The sequence below is a fragment of the Tyto alba genome, unplaced genomic scaffold, assembly GCF_018691265.1.
Source record: "Tyto alba isolate M040663 unplaced genomic scaffold, T.alba_DEE_v4.0 Super-Scaffold_13, whole genome shotgun sequence".
NCBI lineage: Eukaryota > Metazoa > Chordata > Aves > Strigiformes > Tytonidae > Tyto > Tyto alba.
The window spans coordinates 45,977,457-46,001,365 of NW_024881275.1; the positions used below are offsets into that span (position 1 = coordinate 45,977,457).

Sequence of the window (23,909 nt, forward strand, 5' to 3'; positions counted from 1 at the left end):
GGAAGAGGCGACACGACGCGGGAAGGGCGAGGGGGGCGGGGTTGGCGCGGGGGGCGGGGCCACAGTTGGCGGCGCCGCAGTTGGCGGCAAGCGTCGCGCGCGCCGGGAGCTGAGGTACGGCCGAGCCCCTCCCCGCGCCTCTGAGGGGACCGGACCGGACCGGACCGGACCGGACCGGACCGGACCGGGGCTCTCCTCCCCCCGCCCCACCATAACCGGCGGGAGGGGAGTGAGCGGCGCGAGTGGCGCTGTGGGTGTTGGCGGTATCGCTCGCGTCTCTTCCGGCCCGGCCTGGTCCGGTCCGATGCGGTGCGTTGGTGCTTAACTCCGCTGCCGCCGCCGCTGCTGGTGAGCGGCGGCCGGCGTTGAGGTGAGGCGCGGTCCGCTGTAGGCCGCGGAGGGCCTTGTACGCCGCCGGGCCTTCGAGGCGTGTCGGTGGGGCCGTAGCCCTCCGCGGGGTCTGATCCCTTCCCCTGGCTGTGTGTGCTCTCGGCTGTCGCCACGCAAGCCGGTGGCGGGTAAGAACTGCTTGGGAGGGTCTCGGCCAGGACCGGGAGGGACCCGCAGCAGCAGCCGGAGCCCCAGCTGTCCCTAGCTTAGGGCGCGTGGGCTTGTGAGGACGCTGCGCCCACAGACAGTCTTTTGCTAGTAAGTAATGTGGCTTGGCTTGTGGAAGGAGCAGTCTCTACGTGGTTTTCCACTCTCTTTTTGGAGTTGAAAATTACATTAACTTCCTTTCAACAAAACTCTGCTGAAGTAAAAATCAACAGAAAAATAAAAGTTACTTACTTAACATCAGCTGCAGGTAATTCAACTAATTTTTAATCTCAAAGACCAGGAATGTACGGCGTGGCCAGAGTGGCTCTGTGTCCTTACTGCCCCAGCCAGAGTACCTCTCAATCATGATGCAAAGGGATTGCCTGAAGAGTTCAAGAAACTTCTCAGTAGTCAGCTGAATTCTGGCCCATCTGAAGTTTGCAATGAGAATGTTGGGCATCATGATAAGCTGTACAGTTCCCTATTAGTTAGAAACCAGCCTGATGTGCAACAACATGGAGTAGCAAGCACAGTGCACTGGTAACAGATGAGGGCTGGATAAACAGCCAAGAAAGGAAGGGTTGCAGATATAGCAACTGTGACTTTGTTCCTGTCTTCTCACAGTTCTTCAATTAGATAAATCAGTAGCATGGACAAAATATGGGTGTTCCTTTACATCAACCTGTTTCAAATTAAAGTGTATTGTAAAAGCTATGAAAATTCTAAAGTTTTGCTGGTAAAGTACCTTCTCATTGATCTCATTGTATAACCTATTTTAATTTTTAAGTTATGAATTTAATCTCTCTTCTTCTAAAGGTAGCTTGCACGTTCGAGAATGTGTTAAGAGGTCTTAGAAAGCTATGTAAGCTGTGCAACTATAACTTTCCGTTGCAAGTTTTAATATGTACTTTTAAGTTCTATGCTTGGTACTTGTGACAAACAGCTTTCACAGGTATATTTCAGTGTTTAAGATTTTTTGCCACATCTTCCTCTACACATTTCCCACTCTGTTTTGCCTGTTGTCATGATGTGTACCTTACGTTTTGTATTTGGTTGATGCAAACAAATACAGTAATGCTTTTTGTCTTGCTGTCTATTTTAGATGTCAAGCTGTGTACAGAAGAGTTGCTCTCTACAACAAAGAATCCTTGGGCACTTTTCTTAAAAGATATTTAAAGCCTTTATTATATGAAGTATTACCATATTTCAGTAAACATTATAATAATTAAGTGACATTATTTCTTTTCTCTTCCTGTCTGATCAGAAAAGTCAGATATCCAAACTAAAGGCATTGACAGCATCTTTCTCATGTTCCTATCTGCATAGGAATTCAGTGCCACCCTCCTTTTTTTTTTGAACTCTGTAACTTTCAGTATGTTTTAGCCTTATAAAGCAGGGGATGACTTTGGGGATTTTTTTACACAGGTCATGTATCACCCAGACAGATATTTCAAATAGTTATGCTATACAGACCACTGAATTTGTCTTTTTGCTTCAAGCCATCAACATAGTTTCAGGTCCATGAGAAAAATGATTTGAGGGTTTTGTTTTCCCAGTAGAATGGTGTATTAACTTGGAATTATTTTCTCTTGCAGAATTGCAACTGGAGTTTACATCTGTACTATTTTTAACTTGCAAAGCATGATTCCACCAGCAAAAGTATAATACCTACTTCCTTTCTTTCCTTCTTTCCTTCTTTCCTTCTTTCCTTCTTTCCTTCTTTCCTTCTTTCCTTCTTTCCTTCTTTCCTTCTTTCCTTCTTTCCTTCTTTCCTTCTTTCCTTCTTTCCTTCTTTCCTTCTTTCCTTCTTTCCTTCTTTCCTTCTTTCCTTCTTTCCTTCTTTCCTTCTTTCCTTCTTTCCTTCTTTCCTTCTTTCCTTCTTTCCTTCTTTCCTTCTTTCCTTCTTTCCTTCTTTCCTTCTTTCCTTCTTTCCTTCTTTCCTTCTTTCCTTCTTTCCTTCTTTCTTCCCTTCATTTCTTTATTTCTTTCTTTTTTTTTTTTTTCCTCTTTAGGGAAAAATGTGCCTCAGACACTGCTGACATCAACCCTTGCAGAAACCTGCTTTACCAGGCAAGTGCCTCAGTTGGTCGGTTCTTAAAGTATATTGAGCAAATTTATTATTTGCCTACTGAAACTGCCCTCTCCCCTATTTTGAAAAGACTCTTTAGACTTTTTACTTTCTTTTGCAAAGAGCACGCATGCACATAAATATAGTCAGCATAGTTCTGAAAGCAAAGGTGGCTTATGGTAAAGAGATAACTGATTATGATGTCCCTGAGTTTGGCTACAGTTTTGCTGTACAAGCTGAGCTGATTTGTGACTCATAATCCACATTAACAGACTGTGCGAAATCTTAGTAAGATATTACCAAGTCAGTTTTAACAACCTTCTCACAGAATGTATCTTGTCAATTTGTATGTTGCTATATTTGATTTTATTTTTTTCACTTCCCTTAGTAAATGTGCCCTTTGGGTGGTCTCCTCCTGATTTTTAAAACGTATGGAGATACTTAATACTGGAGATTATTGTGTATGCTTTATTCAAATAAGACTATGCTTGTGAAAATTAAAAGCTAATAAATTCTGTTTCCTCAAAACTACTTTTTCTGACTACACCATCTGTCATTTCCCTCATTTCTGTTTAAAATGTTACATATGTCTACACCACTGTTTCATAGTCTGGCTTCAGTACACTAAAGTACCTGGATAAAATGTATCGGGTCAGGATTTAGATGATTTAGTATTTAGTCTAGTAAACTCCTGCTCATATCTTCAATACTGATTCTACATTTAGTTTTCATCATGCATGCTTAATGCCTGCTGTTGTTAATGCTTTATGAATGCAGTCTAGGCATACCTTTGAGCTCTTCAAGAAGGAGAGTAAAAGTAACTGTAGGATCCAGTTTTCTGGGTCAAATCCATTCACAAAGTTCCATTCCCAACCACAAATAGTGGCCACAACCTGCTGCTACCCTGAAGTAGGAAGTAATTGGATAAATTCTGATAAAAGATATCTCAACTATTGCCCCACATTTAAGAATTTGTCTTTATGTTGGGAATTTATGTCTATTTTTCTCTTAAATTAAAGAAAATCACTAAATTTATGCCTTAGATATTTCAGTATAAGCTAATATGCATGCAGGGGATGGGTTACAGAATAAATATGCGCTATTTTAATACGCTTAAATTCTTAGAACTTGATTTCTATTATCTAAATCAGATCAATCTTTTTAGAAACCTGTTGATACAAATGTACAAATGAAACCAAATTTTTTTTTTATTCCTTTTACCATGGAAGAAAATGATGAGGCATTAAAGCCTTTTCAGTCTTAAAAAAAAAGCGACTCATTTTACTATTTGGAGAGAAATTAGCTTATCCTGGAAAACATACGATTTTTAAGGAGGGGAGTAGTAGTTCTGAAAATAAAAGAGAACAGGTGAAAGGTACTACAATTACTGACTTGCACCCTTGCCCACCACCACTGCCTTTGTTTTGTAATTTTTTTCAAGCAGTGAACATGGTTGCCAGTACTGCATCAAGAATAAAATATTCGAAAATGAAGTGGAAAAAAACAAACAAGAAAACAAACCAAAACGAAGCAAACCAAAAAAACCCACACACACAACTCCAAACAAAGACAAACAAAAAAAACAAAACAAACAAACAAAAAAAAAACAAAACAGTCTTTCTGATCCAGTTCCCTCCCAGGCCATGCCTGAAAGGACGCATTGTTATCTATTGTATCTTTCAGATGTTAAGCAAATTGTACCATGCTCTCTCAGTCAATAAAATGTTGCTCTTGGTTACTAATTTGTATCTCACAGCACTGTTGCTTATGTGTTATCTCATTGTTTACTTCACAGAGCTTAAGAGAGCCTCTTACTTTTTATCTGTGCTTGTATATTCATTTGGTAGTAGGTCCTAAGATCTCTGTGGTTTTGAGAGTATATTAGCATATGGTACTTCCTGGATAAACTTGAAAAAGTTAAGATCCTTCAGAAAACTGTAGTGATGTTCTGGCTTTGGATAGCTAGCAACAAGTGTTTAATACATCATGACCAACCCTGGATTGTTTTTAATTTCTTCATGAATCATGGTATATGGAGTATTGTTCTATCTGTGCTGTCTTTTGGATATTGAGAGTCTTGATAACACTTTTCAAATCTGAAAAATTAAGAAATAATGCATCCACACTAGTGTATGTCCTCATGCCCTCACATTTCAGTGTGATCAGTATGAGTTTCTAAGAATAAAAGACATTGTAACTACAGTATTGATCATTATAGTTCTCCTTTTTTAAGGCCTACAGATTCTTATTTGAAATGTGTGTAAATTAGTGTTGCTTTCTGACAGTGATTACTTTCAGGAAAACTGATAATAAACAAGGTGATTTAAAAAATTATGTAATGTCTGAAAAGCCTGTGGTGTACAATGCTGATCTGAGAAGGATTACATGATGAAAAGGTTGGTGAAATACTGTTATTTTTTCGTAAACAGACAAATATAATGTATCAACATAAAAATGTTGAGTTTAATACAAACCACATCAAGTTGCTATTAAATGACATAAAATTATAAACAGTTATTATTTTAGGAGAGGTTAGATGTCTGTGATAAAGTCTGGTTATTGAAGTCTTTTCTGGCATATACTCAGTCCTTGTCATCGGTGGTTGTCTCTGAAGACTGAAGGGTCTTCATTACATCATTTAAAAATCAAGTCTACTGTAGCCAGCTTATTAATTGTACCAATTGAAAGAGCACCACTGCTAAACACACACACTGGGAAGCAAGATTTCTCAGCAGCTATTTTAGGAGTGTTATCTAGTCTATAATGCATTCAGACCACTTCAGATGTGTTCATTGGCTGTTGTGGTTGCACCTGGAGAAACATCAACTGCAAGCTTGCACTTCTAGATATTTTGTTTGCAAATGTTCAAAACTTGAGAAAGAAGACTTGATATCACAAAGTTCATTCCTCATTCAGTCAGATTTCAAATAGTGTATTTTAGCAGTGTTCTCCTTGTAACCATTGCTTTTTTTCACATGCTAGCCCAGAGATAAGAGTAGGAGGAGATTGTTACTGCCCCTACTGAGGCTTGGATGATTATTCTGAGAAAGTATGTATTGATCTTTTGAAGTGAAACCCTTCTGTTTGTAGTTCCTAGTTTACACAATTAGTAGCAGTACTCCTGTGCAATGATCTGATTCAAAAAAAGTGCTAGAGGTAATGAGGGGAATATTCTCAGCACTTGTTGGCTGTCCAGAAGCAGCAAGTAAGTTAAAACATGAACAACCTGAGACTTAAGCATTGGCAGCCTGTCACTCTAGAATTTAGTAATAGAAGCAGCTGGGAGAGAGACAGAGATTCTCCTCCCCCCCTCTATACATCTTGGAAGTATTGATACATAAATGAAGACAAAGTGTTTGCGGAAGTGACATTTTATTTAACCAGAAAAACTCTGCAGGAATTTCTTTTGGACACTAAGTTTGTGTGAAAATGGTTATTTGGAAAGTCATATGTGGTAAGGTAAGGGATGAAGTAGATATAAGTATCTGGCATTATGTGCAGAAAGGAAGAGAAGGTAGGGGTCTTGTGTATTATTTATATTCTGCTGCTAACCTTGGCACCATAGTTTAGTATTTCATGAAGAGTGCATGAGCAGAAATGGAGGCAAGCAGATGTAGTGAGTGCTATTAATGGTAGATGAATAAGGATTAAGACTTGTTGCAAGGAACATGCAGAAAGGGAGAGGGAGCTCTAGAAAGTATGTCTTGAAGGCTGTTCGGGGAAACTGAGTTAACTTTGTGTGATACTGACAATTCATGTGTTGGTTTTAGAGTGCACCAAGCAAGCAGTAACATAGGAAGCCTTTCAGGTGCAGTGTGAGAAACACTTGCCTTCCAAAGACGCAGTTAAATCATCTATATGTCTTTGCCACACTGTATTTCTGGAAAAATAAATTAAAAAAAAAAAAAAGTGCATAATACCTAACTTATACAAGAATAGATCTGCTGGGTGAGAGTAGTTATCTTATGGAAAAGAGGACACTTCTATGTTAGCAGTAGACTGTCATGTTGACCACATGTTGTGGTCATTGCAGGTATCCACTAAAATCCCAATGATTTGCATTCCATTTCAGTTTTGCAATTAATTCAGGACCAGGCAGTGTCTGGTGATGTTTGCTAAGCAGCAAGGTTTACATTTAAAAATTACACATGAACTGCGAAGTAGAGAGAAACACTGATGAAAACCCTCAAGCTTAACGTGCACACACTGGACTAGCAAGTAAAGTAAATGATACTGGTCTTATTTAACCTCATAAAATGATGCTGAGATTTTATGTCAGCTCTGTATGAAAAATATTTTAATTGTGTATGGAGACTGCTTCAATATGACTTTTTCTGGTCATTTGCCAGAGTTAGCTTCAGTCTCCTGATTTCATAATATTCACAGCTGTAGTTCATTTAACTTCCTGATTGCAACAGGAGTGATTTACCAGTGAGTTGAAAACTGTTTTATTTTGCTTGTGTCCAGATGTAGATTAATAAATGTTAGTGTTGACAAGTAATTCTGATCATTGCATATGTGAAATAAATATAGAACATACAAGTTTAACTAGAGAACCCTGATAATACTCTTTTTCTTTCAAGTTTTTCCCATGTTTCCAGCTGAAGAATGGTAATGCATAGAAAAGACAGATAAAATATTAAGTGCATCCTATGATTCTTGTATATCTAAATGGGCATTTAGCACTCTAAAAACAGATAAACCCCATATGTCCTTGTTTCTTTCTTCACATAAGTGGTGAAAATTAGGTTTCTAAAGTGTACATTGTCTCAGCTAGAAGCAATGATGTGTTGTGTAATAGCTAAAATTCTTGATAATGCAGAGTCATTATACTTTTTTAAAATGAGCTGTCCTTAGAATATGTCCAATTCAGCAATGAGCTATTCCTAGACTAGTTATATTCCCAGGTAAAGAATCTGACTCATGTTGTTAAAAAAAAAATCTTTAAATCACAACACAGTCATTTAAGACTTCTTTGCTACTCCGCAAGACAAATGTTTTTCAGTCCTCTGCAGCAAGCTCAGTGTTTGGTAAAAATGCACCTGTTGCCTCTTCTTTTACACTATTTTCCCTCAGCAATGACTAATCTGTTTCCTCAGGAATTTATCATGTGTATGAATAGATGCGTATGCATATTATTTGTAACAATGTTTGAAATGTATATGTGCATGTGTATGCTTTAATATCTATATATGTGTATGTTTCTTTTTACATTTTAGAGTTGTGATGGCCAGTCACCAAGCAGAAGTTCAAAGTTTGAAGCTAGATAATGATTCAGTTATAGAAGGAATAAGTGACCAGGTACTGGTGGCAGTTGTGCTCAGTTTCACTTTCATTGCTGCTCTGGTATATACTCTTTTAAGGTGAGAATACGTTGACAGGAATTAATCAAAATACCTGTATTTGTAAAATTCTAACTTTCTCAACAAATTTTTACATTGGTATATAAAACAGCTGTTATTTTGCAATGTTAAGGAAATGATTGTTTGATCAATTATTCTGTTTAATTAACTGCTTGGCAGAGTTTCATAATTTAATTTACAGTTAAAATGAAACAATGCATTTCTCAAAAGTTAATTTAATGCTTCCTTATCTTCACATGATCAAACTGAACAATGTTCATCATTCTTTAAGACTGAAAATGGCTGAAATCACAGTCTATATGGCTGGTCAAAGTATAGGTTTGTCAAAAATGACTCCACAGTTAAGATTGGATATAATTCTCCAGTGTATGTTCTAGTTGCAGGCTATTTCCAAAGGAAAAAAAACAACCAACCAAACAAACAAAAAAACCCCAAACACCCAAACATGAATAAATTGACTGTGTTGTTTATAAATGGATATGCTGGAAAACAATGCACTTTAATATGCTTTCCATAAAGTAAAAATATTAAGTTCAGAATTCGGTAACTTTCATGTTCAAGTATTCAAAGCTTATTTTTCATTTCAGAGTTTTTCCTTGAAACCTAACAAATACCTTTGCCTATAAATTATGGGAAAATAAGTCTGAGCATCAAATTGACCCTTTATTTTTTAATGAATGTCTGTAGACTTCTGAACACAGAAGAGTTTTAACAACTAAGAGAACTCAATTTTAGTGATACATTGGTGTTACGGAATTTACTGAGGAGGGTCTGTCCATATGAGAAGTATTATCAAGGCAGGAGGTATTTGAGAGCAAGCTACAGAGAAACCAGAAGTGGGAAAGCTTTGTTGGACTGCAAAGCAGTGCTTCTGTTCAGGACCAGGAATCTAAGAGAAATGTATGCATTTCACCTTGCTTTTCTTTCCAAGGATGTTTCAGTTATTCAGCTGATTTCAAGAGTGCGTCTTTTTCCTCTGCTCTCTTACACTTTCTCTACCCCTTATATTGACATTCTTAGCATTTCTGACTTGAAATTTAAGTGATTAGTTTAAAAGTAAACATTTAATTTTGAACTTCATAAAGGAAAGTAAGTGAGGAACATGAAAAAAAATTAATGGGACAAGGCTCAGCAGTGGGGAAGAGTAGCAGATGTTCACTCAAGATTGGAGTTCAGGGAGATGTTACATCTATGATGAAGGGTTACTTGAGGAGGGAGAAAAGAGCTGGTTGGTAACTATCTCTGCAGTGTAATGAGCTAAGTAAAAGTTTGTCTATGGATCCTGTTACATGCCCTGATGAGTTGTTGTCTGGAGGGGCAAACAAACTTGGACACAAAGCATCCATACTTTGGAAGTCTTGAAGCTTGTTTCTTTCTGTATTATATGACTGACTACTCAAAGTCCTACCAACATCCTCCTAGCTCTCCACTGTGCCTCTGGTACCTTTTGAAATTGTCTGTATTCAGCAGCAGTTTTCCTTTACCTCCTTTGTATTATCTCCATCAAAACTTGCAAAGTACTGTAGAAAATCTGTACAATACAAAAAGTATGGTAATTTTTATTTATTTATTACTGAAGGAGGAGCAAGGGAGAAAAGGATTATTGTCTTTTTCTTCTCTAGGTATCTTAGACAATACAGTGGTCTGTGTGTTCCTTATACTGTGTCCATCACCCCAGTCTCTTTACCACCCACACTCTTGTAACATCTGAAATACTTGTTGGGTAGGATCAGATCCTGCTTAAGAATACATGAAAGAAATCTTAGAGTATTGAATAAGTTTGCAGGAACTAAATAAAATGGAAAAGTAGGCATCAAGGAGTGTATGTTGCAGTAGATTTTAGGGGACAGAAGTGGCGTATGGAAATAACTGTTAAGGGATGTGGTTGCCGTACTTGTTTCCAACAGGGAGAACTCAGTGAAGCATCACATCAGGGCATGAGCTGAAGGTCATTGTGCTTTTGATGGAGAAACTTATTAGCAGTAATTAACATATATACCAAGTTGCAAATGTTTAGTTCAGTCACTGCAAGATACATTTGCAAAGCCTGTATGTCTTTGAGTTATAAGTTTTGATAAAATGCAGCCAGAATTTTTCCATCATCTTTTAAACTTGTGAGTAAGTTGTCACATTACAAATGAGACTGTAAAATTTTAGTTTATCCAACAAATTAAAGGGAGTCTGACCCTTCAGTGTTTTGTATCGGAGATTGCCTACTTGTCCCAGGTAACTTACCTAACGCATATTTATGAATCTTCAGGTTTAGATCTTTTTCTCTCATTTTTCTCTCCTATCATATGGTTTGATTAGAAGTATTTTCAGTATTTTCAGCAGAAGTGAGATCTTAATCCTTGGAATCTAACAATGGCCATCACTGCACAGTAATACACCAGTCCCCATATACTGTCCCTCACTTTCCCTGTGTGAGGCTGCACACTGGGTGACTAGGCAGCCTTCCTCCTTCCAGTAATGATAGCTTTGTGAGGACCTTTGTAATACATAGTACAATCTTTCCATGTCATGGGACTTCTTTCCTCAAGTTATGGAGTGCTAACACTCAGAAATGGGAAAATTAAAAAACTCCACATCTAACTTTATCAAACACAAGCTGGAAGGAAAGAATGCCTTTAATTACATAGGGCTATACTGGTTTTCATTTATTTCATTTATTTTCTGACACTAATTGCATGACAGAACTTATGAATTGAATATGTCTTGAGCTCTGCCTGTCCCCTCCTGGACATTGCACAGTGTTCTGTTACCTCAGCATATTAGGCATAAGTGACAGATGTTTTACATACTGTACCCCACAGCTATACAATACTCTCAGATATTCAACATTAATTGAATTTCAATATATATCAAAGTTCTGGCAAACTGAAAGTGCAATATATGCTCATTTGTAGCATCTAAGCAGGAAAATGCTTTTATACATATAGCATGTATGACAGACAACATCCACAAAATCTGACTAATGGAGACCCAGGGTGGGCAAGAAGGATTTTAATGTAAACTTCCCATCACACAACTTTCATATGTCACCCACATTAGTGTTAAATAAATTTCCTTTTACCAATAACCATGTAATTATTAGTATGAAAAATTTGGGATTTGTCTGTTCCTCTCTGAAGAAAGAATGAAGGACACAAATGTTAAAGATAGCAGTAATGCACTATTATGATTGCCTACATCAAATGAAGGAAAATATTGGAGAAGCTCCTAGAGCCATTGAGGAAATTATGTAAATCAAACTGCAATCAGAAAATGTCGTAGAAATTCTGCCAGTCCAGCACTCAGCTCTGACAGATGATCAGCTTGCCTAGATCATCCCTGGAAGCAGTGTAACCTGTTTTTTGTTTTAGCTTTTCGTCAAAGATAGATCACAATACCCTGATTTTGTACACTTAGCAGTTTTTCCAGCAGCCTTAGATAACTGTGGGAAATAATTGCTCATATTTATAGAATGAAAGCCTTATGCTGTCTCCTTTTCTCTCCATGAGTAGTCTTCTCTATGAACCAACATTTCTTCACTCTTTCTCTAATACTTAAAAAATGTGGGCAGTAGTTCTTACTCTCTCCCGAACTTCCTCCAACTTCTCTATGTGTTTTTATGCATTTATCCCAAATTGGAAAACAGAATCCAGCTGAGACCTCAACGGTGCTGAGCAGAATGTATCACCAGTGAAATTCATATGAATAAATAAAGCAAAAAAATTCAGAGTTTTGAACATGATGCTGTTGACTCATATTTATTGTAACTCAACGCCTCTTAATGTTGCCAGCATAATTTTTAATTCCAATTATGTTCCCATTGTGCTTTTGAATTTCAAAGTTGTAATATATCCAGCCTCCTTTCTTCAGTGAGTCCCTTCCCTCTGATTCCCATTGGCATCTCTAACCTGTAGTTTTCTTGCCCATAGAATCTTTCTTTTTAAAGAGTGATTTAAAAAGAGTGATTTCTTTTTACATCCAGTCTGCTGATAGTTACATAAATTCAACATTCTAAATCTAAGAGTTTGACTACCCCTTCTTATGTAAATGTTATGTCTTAATCTCTTATGTAGAAGATAAAATTGAAATAATTAGGATTTTTCAACTCTATAACTTAGGCAGTGAGTGAAAAAAATAAGAAATTTACAACTAGACCAACAATACAAAACCTAGCAGTGAAGACAAAAACTAAAAATATTTCTGCATGATGAATATAAAAGCTTTCAAGCAATTTGATTTTTTGCAGGTTAATGGGTTAATTTTGCTTCAGATTAGAATCTAGTTTTAGCATGATTTAATGATTGATTATGCAGTCTTTCTGAAAAATCTTGCTGCTGTACAGCTTTAAATGTCCATAGTAACTTTAGGATCTAGAATGAGTTTCCTGTTTCTTTATTTGTGTACTTCCTTAAAATCCCTTATAGCAGGAAAGAATGATTTCTTGCCCTTTGTTCAAATTTCTTTTTTTTTTTCAATCAGTTACTTTTCAGTGCAGTGTCACAGTGATCAGTTTTTCATATTGCTTATATTTCCTTTCACAGAAATGAACATCAGAACATACACCCAGAAAATCAAGAGCTAGTACGGGCACTTCGTCAGCAGCTTCAAACTGAGCAGGTGCTGTGCTAAGTGTTGGCATCATTCAGCTATCTAGTTTGGGGTACTGTAGACTTTTTTGAGGTTCTGGAAGAAGCTGGTCTTGAAAGTTACGGAAACTTACTTACTGTACACAGACATCCTTGAAATTTATCAAGTAATACTATAACATAGGGTGGTGGGTTTTTTATGGATAAGTAATTAAAATTAAATATTTGGCTGGTTCTTTTTTCAAACAAGTTTTTGCCACAAGGTGGAGCATGTTAGATTACATTGTGTGCTTTCTGCAGTGTTCCTGCGAATTTTTTGGTAAAGGAAAGGAAATCTGGAGTACAGCTTGCTGCCACAGGACAGGGGTTAGATGTTTAGACTGGTAAACTGTGTGTAGCAGAACAATGGCACAGCAATAAGAGCCAGGCAACAAAGATTGACGGAGAGAAACTTTTCACCAAAGCCTTTAGAAACAGGACAAGGGGCAATGGTTTTAAACTATAAGAAGTTAGGCTTAGATGGGACATAAGGAAGAAATTTTTTACAGTGAGGGTGGAGACACACTGGAAGAGGTTGCCTAAAGAAGTTGTGGATGCCCCCTTCCTGAATGTGTTTAAAGTGAAGTCGGACAGGCCTTTGAGCAACCTGATCTAGTGACAGATGCCCTGCCCATGGCAGGGGAGTTGGACTACAGGATCTTTAAAGGTCCTTTCAAACCAAACCATTTTATGGTTCTATGGTTGCATGAAGTTCTGACATGTGCAGGAGAGGATAGGAGAGTCTAGACCAGATTACTGAAAATTGCTGAGTCCTAGCCCTAGAGTGAAAACTCGTACTTTTAGAGAGTATCGAGTAGAGTCTTTCAGTATGATGCTTCTTGAAATAACGACAGATTTGTAACTACAGTGCATATTTATGTGGAAGACAAATATGGGAAAATGGGGAGAAAACCCATTTCATGGCAGTGACATACACAAGCTGATGTCTGTGCTTGGGCTTGGGAATGCTAAATACTGCAACTAGTAAGCAATTCAATTCAGTTACCTGGACAGAACTACTTAGGATAATGAAGAAACAGTCTAGATCTGAGTTGTTACCCATGCTTCAGCATGTGTAACCTAACTTAATGTGAAGGACCAAGGAGGTTTGTTCTTTGCAGTATTTAATTGCATTGAAGCACACAGTTATATAACAAATGAAGGCAAAATGATGGGCTTGTCACAAGAACTTGCCTAGTGAATCAGTTTTTGCATTTAAGAGTGTTTGATTTTGAATTTAATTATATTTCTCTTTCATTTCACATAGTTTTGCATTTTGCTGTTTGATTTCTGGTAAATGAACATTAGATTGATTATTTTTCTTTTAAACTCAGTAGACTTGTGTAAAAATAGTATCTCTAACACTTTGCGTTTCTCTTCTGTTCCAGCAGGATGCTTCTGCTAGTGATAGACATCGCTTCTATACAGATATGTCCTGCCCAGTCTGTTTGCAACAGGCTACATTTCCTATAGAAACAAACTGTGGTCATCTCTTCTGTGGTAAGCAATAAAAATCCCAACCCTCAAAGATAAAACCAGAACAGAAATACAAACTTTTGCACTAGTAGAGTCACCCTAATGCAAAGCTTTGTTTGATTTCAACTCCTTCTCTTCTGATCAGCATTGAAAATAATTTTTATATAAATTGTTGAGAAAATACATTTGTGAATAAACAGTCACTTTGAGACCGTGCTGCATTTTTTTCTGTGCAATCAGGACTGAAACTGCGGTTAGTTTAAAAATGTCAAGGACAAGACTATAATTTATTTCCGGTTAGTAAGAAACTGAAAAGGCTGAAAAGTGCTTGGAAATGTACCATTTAAAAAAACTGGTTTAGAAAGAGTTAAAAATTCTGCTTGATATTATATTTATCCTAGAGTGTTTTGCATTTTTTTCCTTGGAAGTCCTGAAGAATTAAGGCTAAGTTCACAATACTTAAAGTGTTTACCTTTCTTTTTTGTGAGGCCCAGATGTTCAAATTTATATGTATGATTTTGCTTCCTATCCTTCAGGTTCCCAGTTGAATTCTTTCACAGCATTCATGTAGTTTTACGGAGTATATAGTATGTATCATGCCTAGTCATTTAAACAAAAAATTTACAAATTTAGAAAACAGTTACAGTACTCAGATTTTTATATATTGCTTATCTGTTAGAACTCTTGTAAGAAAGCTGGGGTTTTAGGATAAATTTTACATCTCTTGACATTTCTGTGACTTCTAAATTTTAAACTGGTAAAATTTTTAATTATTTGCTTCTCCAGTTAATGATTAAGATCTTTTCTGTCTTTTCAGGAAATAAGACCTTAAAATTAATGATGCAGTTGAACCTATTCAGGATTTTTCTCATTAATAGCATTGAATTTGCACACATTGGTTCTTGGTATCTTCAGTGAATGCTGTTTACTAAATTACACCAGAAAAGATAGATTTAACTTAACTTACACACTTCTGTTGTTTCCTTGATGTGTAACGTTATTTCATGCAATGGGTGTTTCAACTCAGAACTTTAAATGCCTGTAACTTACCTTCATCAGGTTCCTGCATTATTGCCTACTGGAGGTATGGCTCATGGCTTGGTGCCATCCGTTGCCCAATCTGCAGACAAACGGTAATATTTCAAGTAATCACGGACCTGTTAGTTTGCCTATCTTAGTATAGTTTACCAAAAAAGCACTTACATGTGAGCTGCGATAGAGAGATTGACAGAAGTTGTCAACTGAGAAGCTGAAAGAATACGGATATGTGAGACATAGATGGTGGTCAAGGAGTTTTTTTGAAATTTTTGCTTTGCCAAATGGCTCAAAAATTGCAGATTGTTCCTGAAACTCAAATTTAAGTGAACAGAACTGATAACTCAGCCACTTTTCTGTAAAGGAGTATTTGAAAACAGAAAATTGTAAGATTTTATCTATGATGCTTCGATGCTTTCTGTTCAGGATGTTATATAATTTCTTTACCAGAACCTGCTTCTAAAATACCTGGCTGTTGTGAAAGACTGCAGCAGGCAGTATACCTAAGTTTCTGAGAAGCACCCTCTCCCTTCCTTCCCTCCCTACCAAAAAAATCTACCTATGTCAAATTCTTATTTTGTGTCTATTTTTAGTTTGTATGCATTATTAATTTGAGCTTTGTAGAGCAAGCATTGACTTACTTCCTACGCAATTTACTTACATTGTCAGTTTGAGATATGTCCCTGCAGCTCATTAACACTGAGGATCTCTGAGTCTTACAGTGTATGTTTTAATAAAAGTACATCTTTATTTTAACAGTGCACAAACTACAGGGCTAGGAACTTCTATAACATGAATCATGCACTTGCCCATACAGTATATCCTGCTTTGATTGTATGTATCAGCAGGACAAATGGCTGTAAGAACACAGAGGAAGGAAAGAAAACCAGGTATGACTAGAGGAAGAATGAGTAGGTTTAGAATGTAGCCAGTGAGGAGGGAGAGACAAAAAATAAAGGTGAGGAAGGAGGAAAAGGGGAAGATAAGTGATTTTTTTTTTTAGTGTGTCTCCTTATATAGATACTCTTCTATCTTCCTCTGAGTAACGGGTAAATTGCATGGTACTGCTTGCATGGTTATGCATTCATTCTCACACTGTGAAGTAAGAAAAGTAAGGTCTGATTTATAAATGGGGAATAGAAATATGTACACATGAACAACATGAGTCATACAGAAGGTTTGTGGCAGGGCTTGGAGTTGAATGTAGATCTGCTCATGCTGTCATTTACTAAATGTGACTGCTCCACAGATACAAGATACATGTTTAGTAGCCTGGTATAGAGGGAGCTTTTGAATATTCTAATAATTTGAAGTGCTACACATTTTCTGTTTCCTATGATAATCTGCATTTTTCACCTGAACATCGCTTCCAAATACAAGTCTTAAGTTTTCAGAAACTCCAGTACAGAAAGGTAACATAAGATATTTGTGAATATGACCTTACATTTTTTTTCTGTTTGCATGAAAGTTAACCCAAGAATGCAGCACAATTCTCTGTGCTTTCAAAAGAGATGATTTTTAATATCTTTTTTCTGATAACTTATTATTCTGTACTATTCTCCTTGGTCTTCATATGAATGTCCCTATGAAAAAGTATGAGTTTTGCTGCTTGTTTGCTGAAATGCAAGGCCATTCTAAAGATGGAAGAAGAATGGCCTCATTGGTCACTTTATTTTATTTTCAGTTTATGAAACAAAACTAGATTAATTTGATAAATTAACTTTATTCTCCAAATCATCTGTCCCACATCTGAAACATAAACCATTTAGGTGTTTAGAAAAATTTCCTGTAAACCGGTCTTAGAAGGAGGGTTCTTATGTTTGTTTTTAACACTCTTTTGAAAAATTAGTATTCTGCAAAGAGTTGTAAGCAAGGAGTTTGTTAAAACTTAGCAGGAGTATCCATGTTAGTAATTTTAATTCTATTTTGCTACTAAATATTCAACTAAAACAAATTTTTGACAATTAACTGATTTCATTTATAGTTCACAATGCCTGCATTTAAAAGACAGTTGCACACATAACAAACTCTCACTGCTGTGCCTAGGTAACATTGTTTTTACCGCTTTTTGGTGAAGATCAGCAGGGTGCAACCCAAGTATTTCAAGATGTTAACGATTACAACCGGAGGTTCTCTGGACAGCCCAGATCTGTAAGTTTTGGGTAAATTTGGGTGGAAGTCAATGATTTTAGGGGAGACTAACAGCATTTTTGTGATTATTTTTTTCCCTTCTTTTATTTTTTCCCCTGGGATATGAATTTTCTTTTTGTGATGCTTAGGGACTATGTAAGCTTTCCTTAGGAAATGCATGTTTATATAGTTAGGGCAAACACATGACCTTGAAAATATTTATTTGTAATTTGTGGAAATGTATGGGACCTTGTATTTTTGTTGTGTGTGAGAACTGCTAATAAGCTTTGAGTTCCCTATTTATGTGTTAAACTTTTTAATTGTGACTCATTAATTGGAAATTATTATTAATTAGTCAGTAAACTACTTAATGAAATACATGACCTGAAAGGAAGAATATTCACTTGATTGATCTATTTACATTGATTAGTAGAATCTGAAGTTCTATTCTGTGCCTTTCTTCCTCAGATTTCAAGCTATATGCTGTCTTGATTTTTTTATTTTCTTCCTAAATTATATTACAGTCTTTATTCTGCTCTCTGAATGAAGAAACCAGGATTTTTTTGGTAAATAGCTAAGAGAAATGGTTGAAGTTCTATGAACTTTAGAAAGTCAGCCTTGTGAGTCTATCATCTACGTACATGTTCTGATTCGCAAGGGGAAATGCACGCCCATGCATACTAGTAACTTTCCTGCTTGTCTTCATCTGTTCATTTCATTTGGATATAGTAACAAAATGTTAGCAAGAAAAATTTATGGAGAAAAGTAGTGTGAGATGGGAATTTTCTTTTTCATGTTCTAAACCACAAAACAGTTATGGTTTTGGTCCAGGATAGAATAAAACTACCTTTCAGGCTCTATTAGACCTCTCTTTGGGCTCTGTGCCTGTGTCTAGTCCCCAGTAATCTGTCTAAGGTCATGCCAGAGGTCTACATTAAAAACCCTAATCGGACTAGATAAATTGCCTTTTATTTATACACAGTGCATTGCCTTAACCACATAAAAAATTCCTTTCTAGAGAACTTTTTCAGCCTTGGTAATAACTCATTTTAATGTCATGTCTCTGTGTAGAAACTGTGTACAGTAGAAAAGGAAACAGTATCAATAAAATTTCAAAGTTCACCCTCCCTAAGCCTCACGACAAAAACCTGAATACTTTCTACGGAGCAGTCCCTCACTAAGATAACAGAGTCACAGTAGGAAAATGGAAAGAAACCAGGGATGGATTTATTTAAAGGTTCTTTAGTTTACTTTGAAGCTTGATCCAGCCTTTGGAAACTTATGTGAATTACTAGTTATATACTAGGGGAGGAGGCGTTGTGTTTCTGAAGAACTGCAACATACTCTACTTATTGTTTTTTTCTCACAGTCCCTAGTTGTCTTCCATTCCAAACAATATTTCACTCGAGTTAACTTGTTTGCCGTTTCTCACTTTCTCAGTCATTTGTTTTACCCTAGTAGTCACTGCTTTTCCTTCTTAATAGATGCCAGTGTCTTTTGTAATTAGTTAAATGTATATTTTACAGTATAGAATAACACAGTTTGGCTGTGTCTTGAAAATATATATGTTTTAAATCTTACTTTTTATCCAGCATAACTAAATCCATGAAGTCTTTCTTATCTTACTGGTTTTTATTTTAATTCTTAAAAGCTAACAGACTCCAAATCTGTAATGTAGTAATAGAAATGGGCCTGTTGCTAAAGCAAAATATTAACTATTGGTTTATTTCTTCATAGATTATGGAAAGAATTATGGATCTGCCCACTTTATTGCGGCATGCTTTCAGGGAGATGTTTTCTGTTGGGGGCCTCTTCTGGATGTTTCGCATCAGAATATTCCTCTGCTTGCTTGGAGCCTTGCTCTACCTGGCTTCACCTCTGGATTTTCTGCCTGAAGCCCTCTTTGGAATTCTGGGGTTCTTGGATGATTTCTTTGTTATTTTTCTTCTGCTGATATATATCTCTATCATGTACCGAGAAGTGGTGACACAGCGGCTGAATAGGTGAAATGGTTGAAAATTACCCAAATGCAGAGGTGGTTGTGGAATGTTTTAAAAACAGAACTATAACATAAGTATGATACAGCAAGGCACCTGTGTACAGTTTCAGTAGTTACAATTTCATAGCCGATCATCTTACACAAATATGAAGGGTTAGTATGTGGTGATGCTTAAATGGAATCTTTAACTGTATATTACCTATGCTTCATAAGGATGAGGTTAGTTTTATAATGTAATAAACTACCTTCATCTACTTCCATCTGATGAACAACTGTATTTAATCAAAGCAGAAAACACCTTTTCGGTGTGTGGCTTGTGAAAAAGGAGTTCTATTAAAGAACTTCTATAAAAAAATCCACATGGGTAATCTAGACATGTATAAGGAAATTCAGAAATTCTTCACAGTACAGTCATTGCAGCTACATCATTTAAAGTCTCCCTGTTGTGGGTTAGAGTTTTTTAAAATAAAGGTAGCTAATAAAGGTAGCTTTGTGTGTCTTTGTGGAAGAAACCCAAGGACCGCCTTACAGTTATCACCCTACAGTTTGCTGTTATCCACATGTTTCACAAAAACAAGGAGAACACCTCAGTATTGCTTGAACTGCACAATGTACGGTTGCATGCAATTCGTACAATTTTATTCTTATATTTGGGAATATACACACCGTATCTGATCTAGATAAAGAAACCAGTATTATGCACGCCAGACTGGTTAGTGTTCTATTTTTAAACGGAAGCATGTTTTTTCTCCTCTGGCTTCTTTTTTTGGTAAGTATTTATGTTGGAAATGGGCAGTTTATACTGTTTTGGCTCAATGCAATATATCTGAAGTGAGATTTTGCATTCCTTTAGTTGCATTCAAGAATTTAGCCAATGGAGAGAACCTTTAAAACTTTAGAAAGTGGTTGAAGAAAGGAAGTTAGAACTGGATGTTTACACTACAGAAGTTCAGCTGAATGTACCTTCTGCAATACAAGTATTAAACAACTTAGATATTGGGGTGTTTGATTTTCAGTTGTGGTTTTCTTGTTTGGTTGGTTGATTTGGATGTGCGTAGACGGGGTTCTTAATTACCTTGAAAAAGATCTGTAATAAGGGACCACAGAAAAATCCTGGAAATGTTTTCAGAAATACTGGAGTATTAATTATCCTTAATGTTTTGTTTTTTTTTTTTCATGTTGAATTTTAATATAGGCTATCATAACTACAGAACTACTTTGAAAAATATTTTAATTTTAAGAAATTAATTCTACTAGAAAGGTCAAGGATATGATAGATCTATGTACTTTTTGGCTAGAGGAATGATAATTGCCATTTTATTTTAACTTCCTGAGTACTTGAAAGACAGTGATTAAACAGGTGATTCTTTGTGTGTTTACATATATGGGATGAGACTTACAATGAAAGGGACCTTTTCACAACTTTTGTTTTGCCCATATAGGCATATTTCCACAGCTTATAGCACCTAGGCATGTGCAGGAAGATGATAAAGCTGGCACCTGACATGACAGTGATTGGGATTGGAGATTGTCCTTCAGTGTTTTAAATGACATTCATTTAGAAGTTGAAAATTTGCTTTTGAAAACCCAAAGACATTTTACAAATGAACTGGAAAGCTAAATTTTATTGTGTTGTTTTTTGTTAAAGATGGACAGGAGGAGAAACAGGAAGTGAAACAAGGGTGGGAAGAGGAGAACGAGACAGAAAATTACATTTTTGGAAGCAAATGCTATTGATTTGGGCCGGCTAACTGTTCTTGAACATCTTAGTTGAGCTTTTCCCTTTGTGTTGGCATTGCTAATGTATGGTGATGGTTTAGTGGCTACCTCAGTTAAAAGTCATTAAGGTATTATTGAGTAAGTGTGGGATATTCATAAACTGTTAGGTACATTTACAAAGCAAGATAGTTTAGGATGTTAGGTAAGATAGGATTTTGCAGTTTTGCTGTAAGCATTGTTTTTATTTTGGTTGGGTTTGGTTTTTTTTTTTCGCAAGAGATCCAGCTGAGAGCAAACTCCGAAAAGGTTATTTGTAATTCAGTAAATTCTAACACCTCCTTTTCTCCCGGAGCTTAACTTGTGGGTCTGCTTAGAGAAGAGTGTGAACTGCTGTTGTAGAACAACTAGAGTCTATTTATAGAATCTGTCTATCTAGTGCCTCCTCCATATATTTATCCTATGATTGGGTCTATACTTTTTCCCATGACTCTCTAAATCCAAAGTGGATATAGATGTACATGAAGCTGCTTACTGGTTTGTTTTCATTGAGCTCCCCAATTCCACATGCTACAGTGAAGTTCAGACAGAAATATCCATCTAAGGGGCCTGCTCCTGAAGAACATCCCTTCTTATGTACCTGAAATCATGTACAAGCCACATCTGAGTAGCTATATAAAGTTTACCTGTATTCTGTTTCTTCCTTCTCCACATATCTGCTACCCAGAAGGGCTTCACTCAGAAGCTTCTGCTTACTTTTGAATATTGAGTAACATTGTAAGCTTAAATTCAACACATTAAATGCTTGACAGAAATAGGACCATCCTTCACATTCACCAAGACGTGTGCTTCCTTGTGGACACTTTTTTCTGGACCTGCAAGCTGCTGATGAACAGTATTAGGACTTGCTCAGGCCCCATTTGTGAACAGCTGTAATGACAAGATGCATCTGTCCTGCAGCATCTGGCTGCTGCGCCTTTACACAAATCTGAACTAGCTGTAAGTTATCTATCTTGGGTACTTAGCTTGAGTTTAACCTAATCTCTAGAACTCCCAAGAAACTGGATTTTAATCCATGAGCATGTAGTGTTCCTGAACTGTGTGCTGCCAAGCTGTTCTGGCAGCTATGTTAAATGTAAGTGCTATTGCTGAGCACTGACTTCAGAATGTGAAGGAAATATATGATGCTGTGTGGAGAGTGACTACAAATGTTGCTGTGGTTTTATCTCCTGGAATGGGGCAGCCATGTCGTTAAGGGGTGAAAAGATAAAGAGAAAAACTTTAGCAGCAAAGAAAAGATACAGAGAAAAAACACAGTTCTCAAAAGATTCTTGTGACTTCAGCAAAAACTGTGTGAAATATTTGATTGTTCCAGTGATACTAACAAAGGGGAAAACTAAAGTTATACTTAGTAGCTCTTATAGAATAACTTGTAGCATCTTGAGGCCTAATGATCATCCTTATGACAAGTGCTGTATAGAGCAGTCTGTTTCTGTGTTGTTTGTGTCCCACACCATTGATGTCTATGAGGATGAGGCAGAATGGTGTGATTTGGGGATACAGTTTTGCCATAGGTTTCATAGACCTGTAGCAGTGACCTGTGTGTTACACTAGATTTTTAAGACAAAATAATTTAAACCTACTTGTTGTTACTATTAATGATAATAAATTGCTATTAAAGTAAAAAATTCTCTTGATTTATTTTACTGGCTTTCTGTTTTTTATTCCCCCTTTTCCCTATTCCCTGAGTTAAAGTTGGTGTCAGCTCTTCTGCAGTCTTGATCAATTCTTATCTTGCTGTCTGCGGACAGGATGTTCAGAGGTAGTTTGGTGGTTTTCATCTTCATTATTGCCATTAAAAGGATGACAAAACTTCTGAGATTTTCATTCCAAAAGCATATTGTACATTAGATGTCTTTTCCCTGAGCAGTCTGACCAGCGCCTTCAGATCCATGGGCACTAAGGTTTCAGGATGATAAACCAGTACAGATGATTAATTATCACTTCACATATCAATCCTCTAAGCAAACAAAATCATAAAGCAGGTGGATGAGAATCCAGTTACTGAAGTAAATTGAAGGAAGTAGCAGATAGTCTCTGTAGGTTTACAGGAAGGATGAAGGTTGGGGTAGAGCAGAGAAGAACTGAATGTGATTGTCCTGTGCTGCAATCCTGTGCTGACCCTGATTCCTGCCATGAAAAGCCCCTGGAAATCAGGAAGACATGGTGCACTCTGCTAAGAAATATCCAACGCGTCTTAGCTGGGAAGTCCAGGACCGATTTGGGCCAAGTCTTCTGAATTCAGAGGTGAACTTCATAGCCTGCTTTGGTACACAGTTCCAGTGTGTATGGAAAAACATGTAATTACATATTTGGTAAGAAGCTATTAAATCAGGTTGAAAATTTGATGGGTACACACTTGTTCATTCATCTGGTGCCTCTGTGCTTGCTGTGGGAAGTTCAGCTAAACAATGAAGAATGTCTCAGCCAAGGCTGCCGCAGTAGATGGCCGTTTTAGAAAGTCTATTGTACAGTTGCAGTGGTAGGTAGGTTTTCTGCTTCCATCTGACAATCAAACAGGCAACTGCCCATTATTCAGCAATACTGAAAGCCATGCGGGCATTTGTTCCAAAGAGACAGAGCAGTAAGTCTCATCATCCCTGTTTCTTTGAAATGTAGTGTCCTAGTGGTGGTTGCCTTCTTCCCTGTTGTGGGCACTGAGGTTTTAACCTGGGGAAGAAGCTGCTAAATTTCATTCCATCCATGATTCCCTCAACTCAGGCACCTGCAGATATATAGGGCAGAGATAGGGCTGTTCCTGTCTGGACAGCACATCATTAGACACTCTGGTAGGTAAAGGTGCTTTCTATACACTGGGGATTCTGTTCATTCAGGGAGTGAGAGGTCAACCCAATTAATTAAATAATTAATACTGTAAAGTGAAGCAAGTAGGAGGTTAGAGTTGAGTT

At 37.0% G+C, this 23,909-nt stretch overlaps 1 protein-coding gene across 11 annotated transcripts; it reads left to right on the forward strand.

Moving 5' to 3' along the window:
• The first annotated feature begins 47 nt into the window (after window positions 1-47).
• On the forward strand, window positions 48-22,628 carry RNF170 (ring finger protein 170). 11 transcript variants are annotated; one of them, XM_032990571.2, is made up of 10 exons: window positions 61-370; window positions 2,133-2,196; window positions 2,550-2,607; window positions 5,593-5,654; window positions 7,825-7,968; window positions 12,501-12,576; window positions 13,976-14,084; window positions 15,120-15,193; window positions 17,142-17,246; window positions 18,963-22,628. In XM_032990571.2, the coding sequence occupies exons 4-10, from the start codon at window positions 5,638-5,640 to the stop codon at window positions 19,230-19,232; spliced, it is 795 nt and encodes a 264-aa protein (XP_032846462.1). In that variant the 5' UTR covers window positions 61-370; window positions 2,133-2,196; window positions 2,550-2,607; window positions 5,593-5,637; the 3' UTR covers window positions 19,233-22,628. The 11 variants fall into 11 exon arrangements, with proteins under 11 accessions (XP_032846527.1, XP_042643849.1, XP_032846462.1 ...); XM_032990580.2 differs by having other exon boundaries at window positions 63-114; XM_032990589.1 differs by lacking the exon at window positions 61-370 and adding an exon at window positions 377-648.
• The last annotated feature ends 1,281 nt before the right edge of the window (window positions 22,629-23,909 follow it).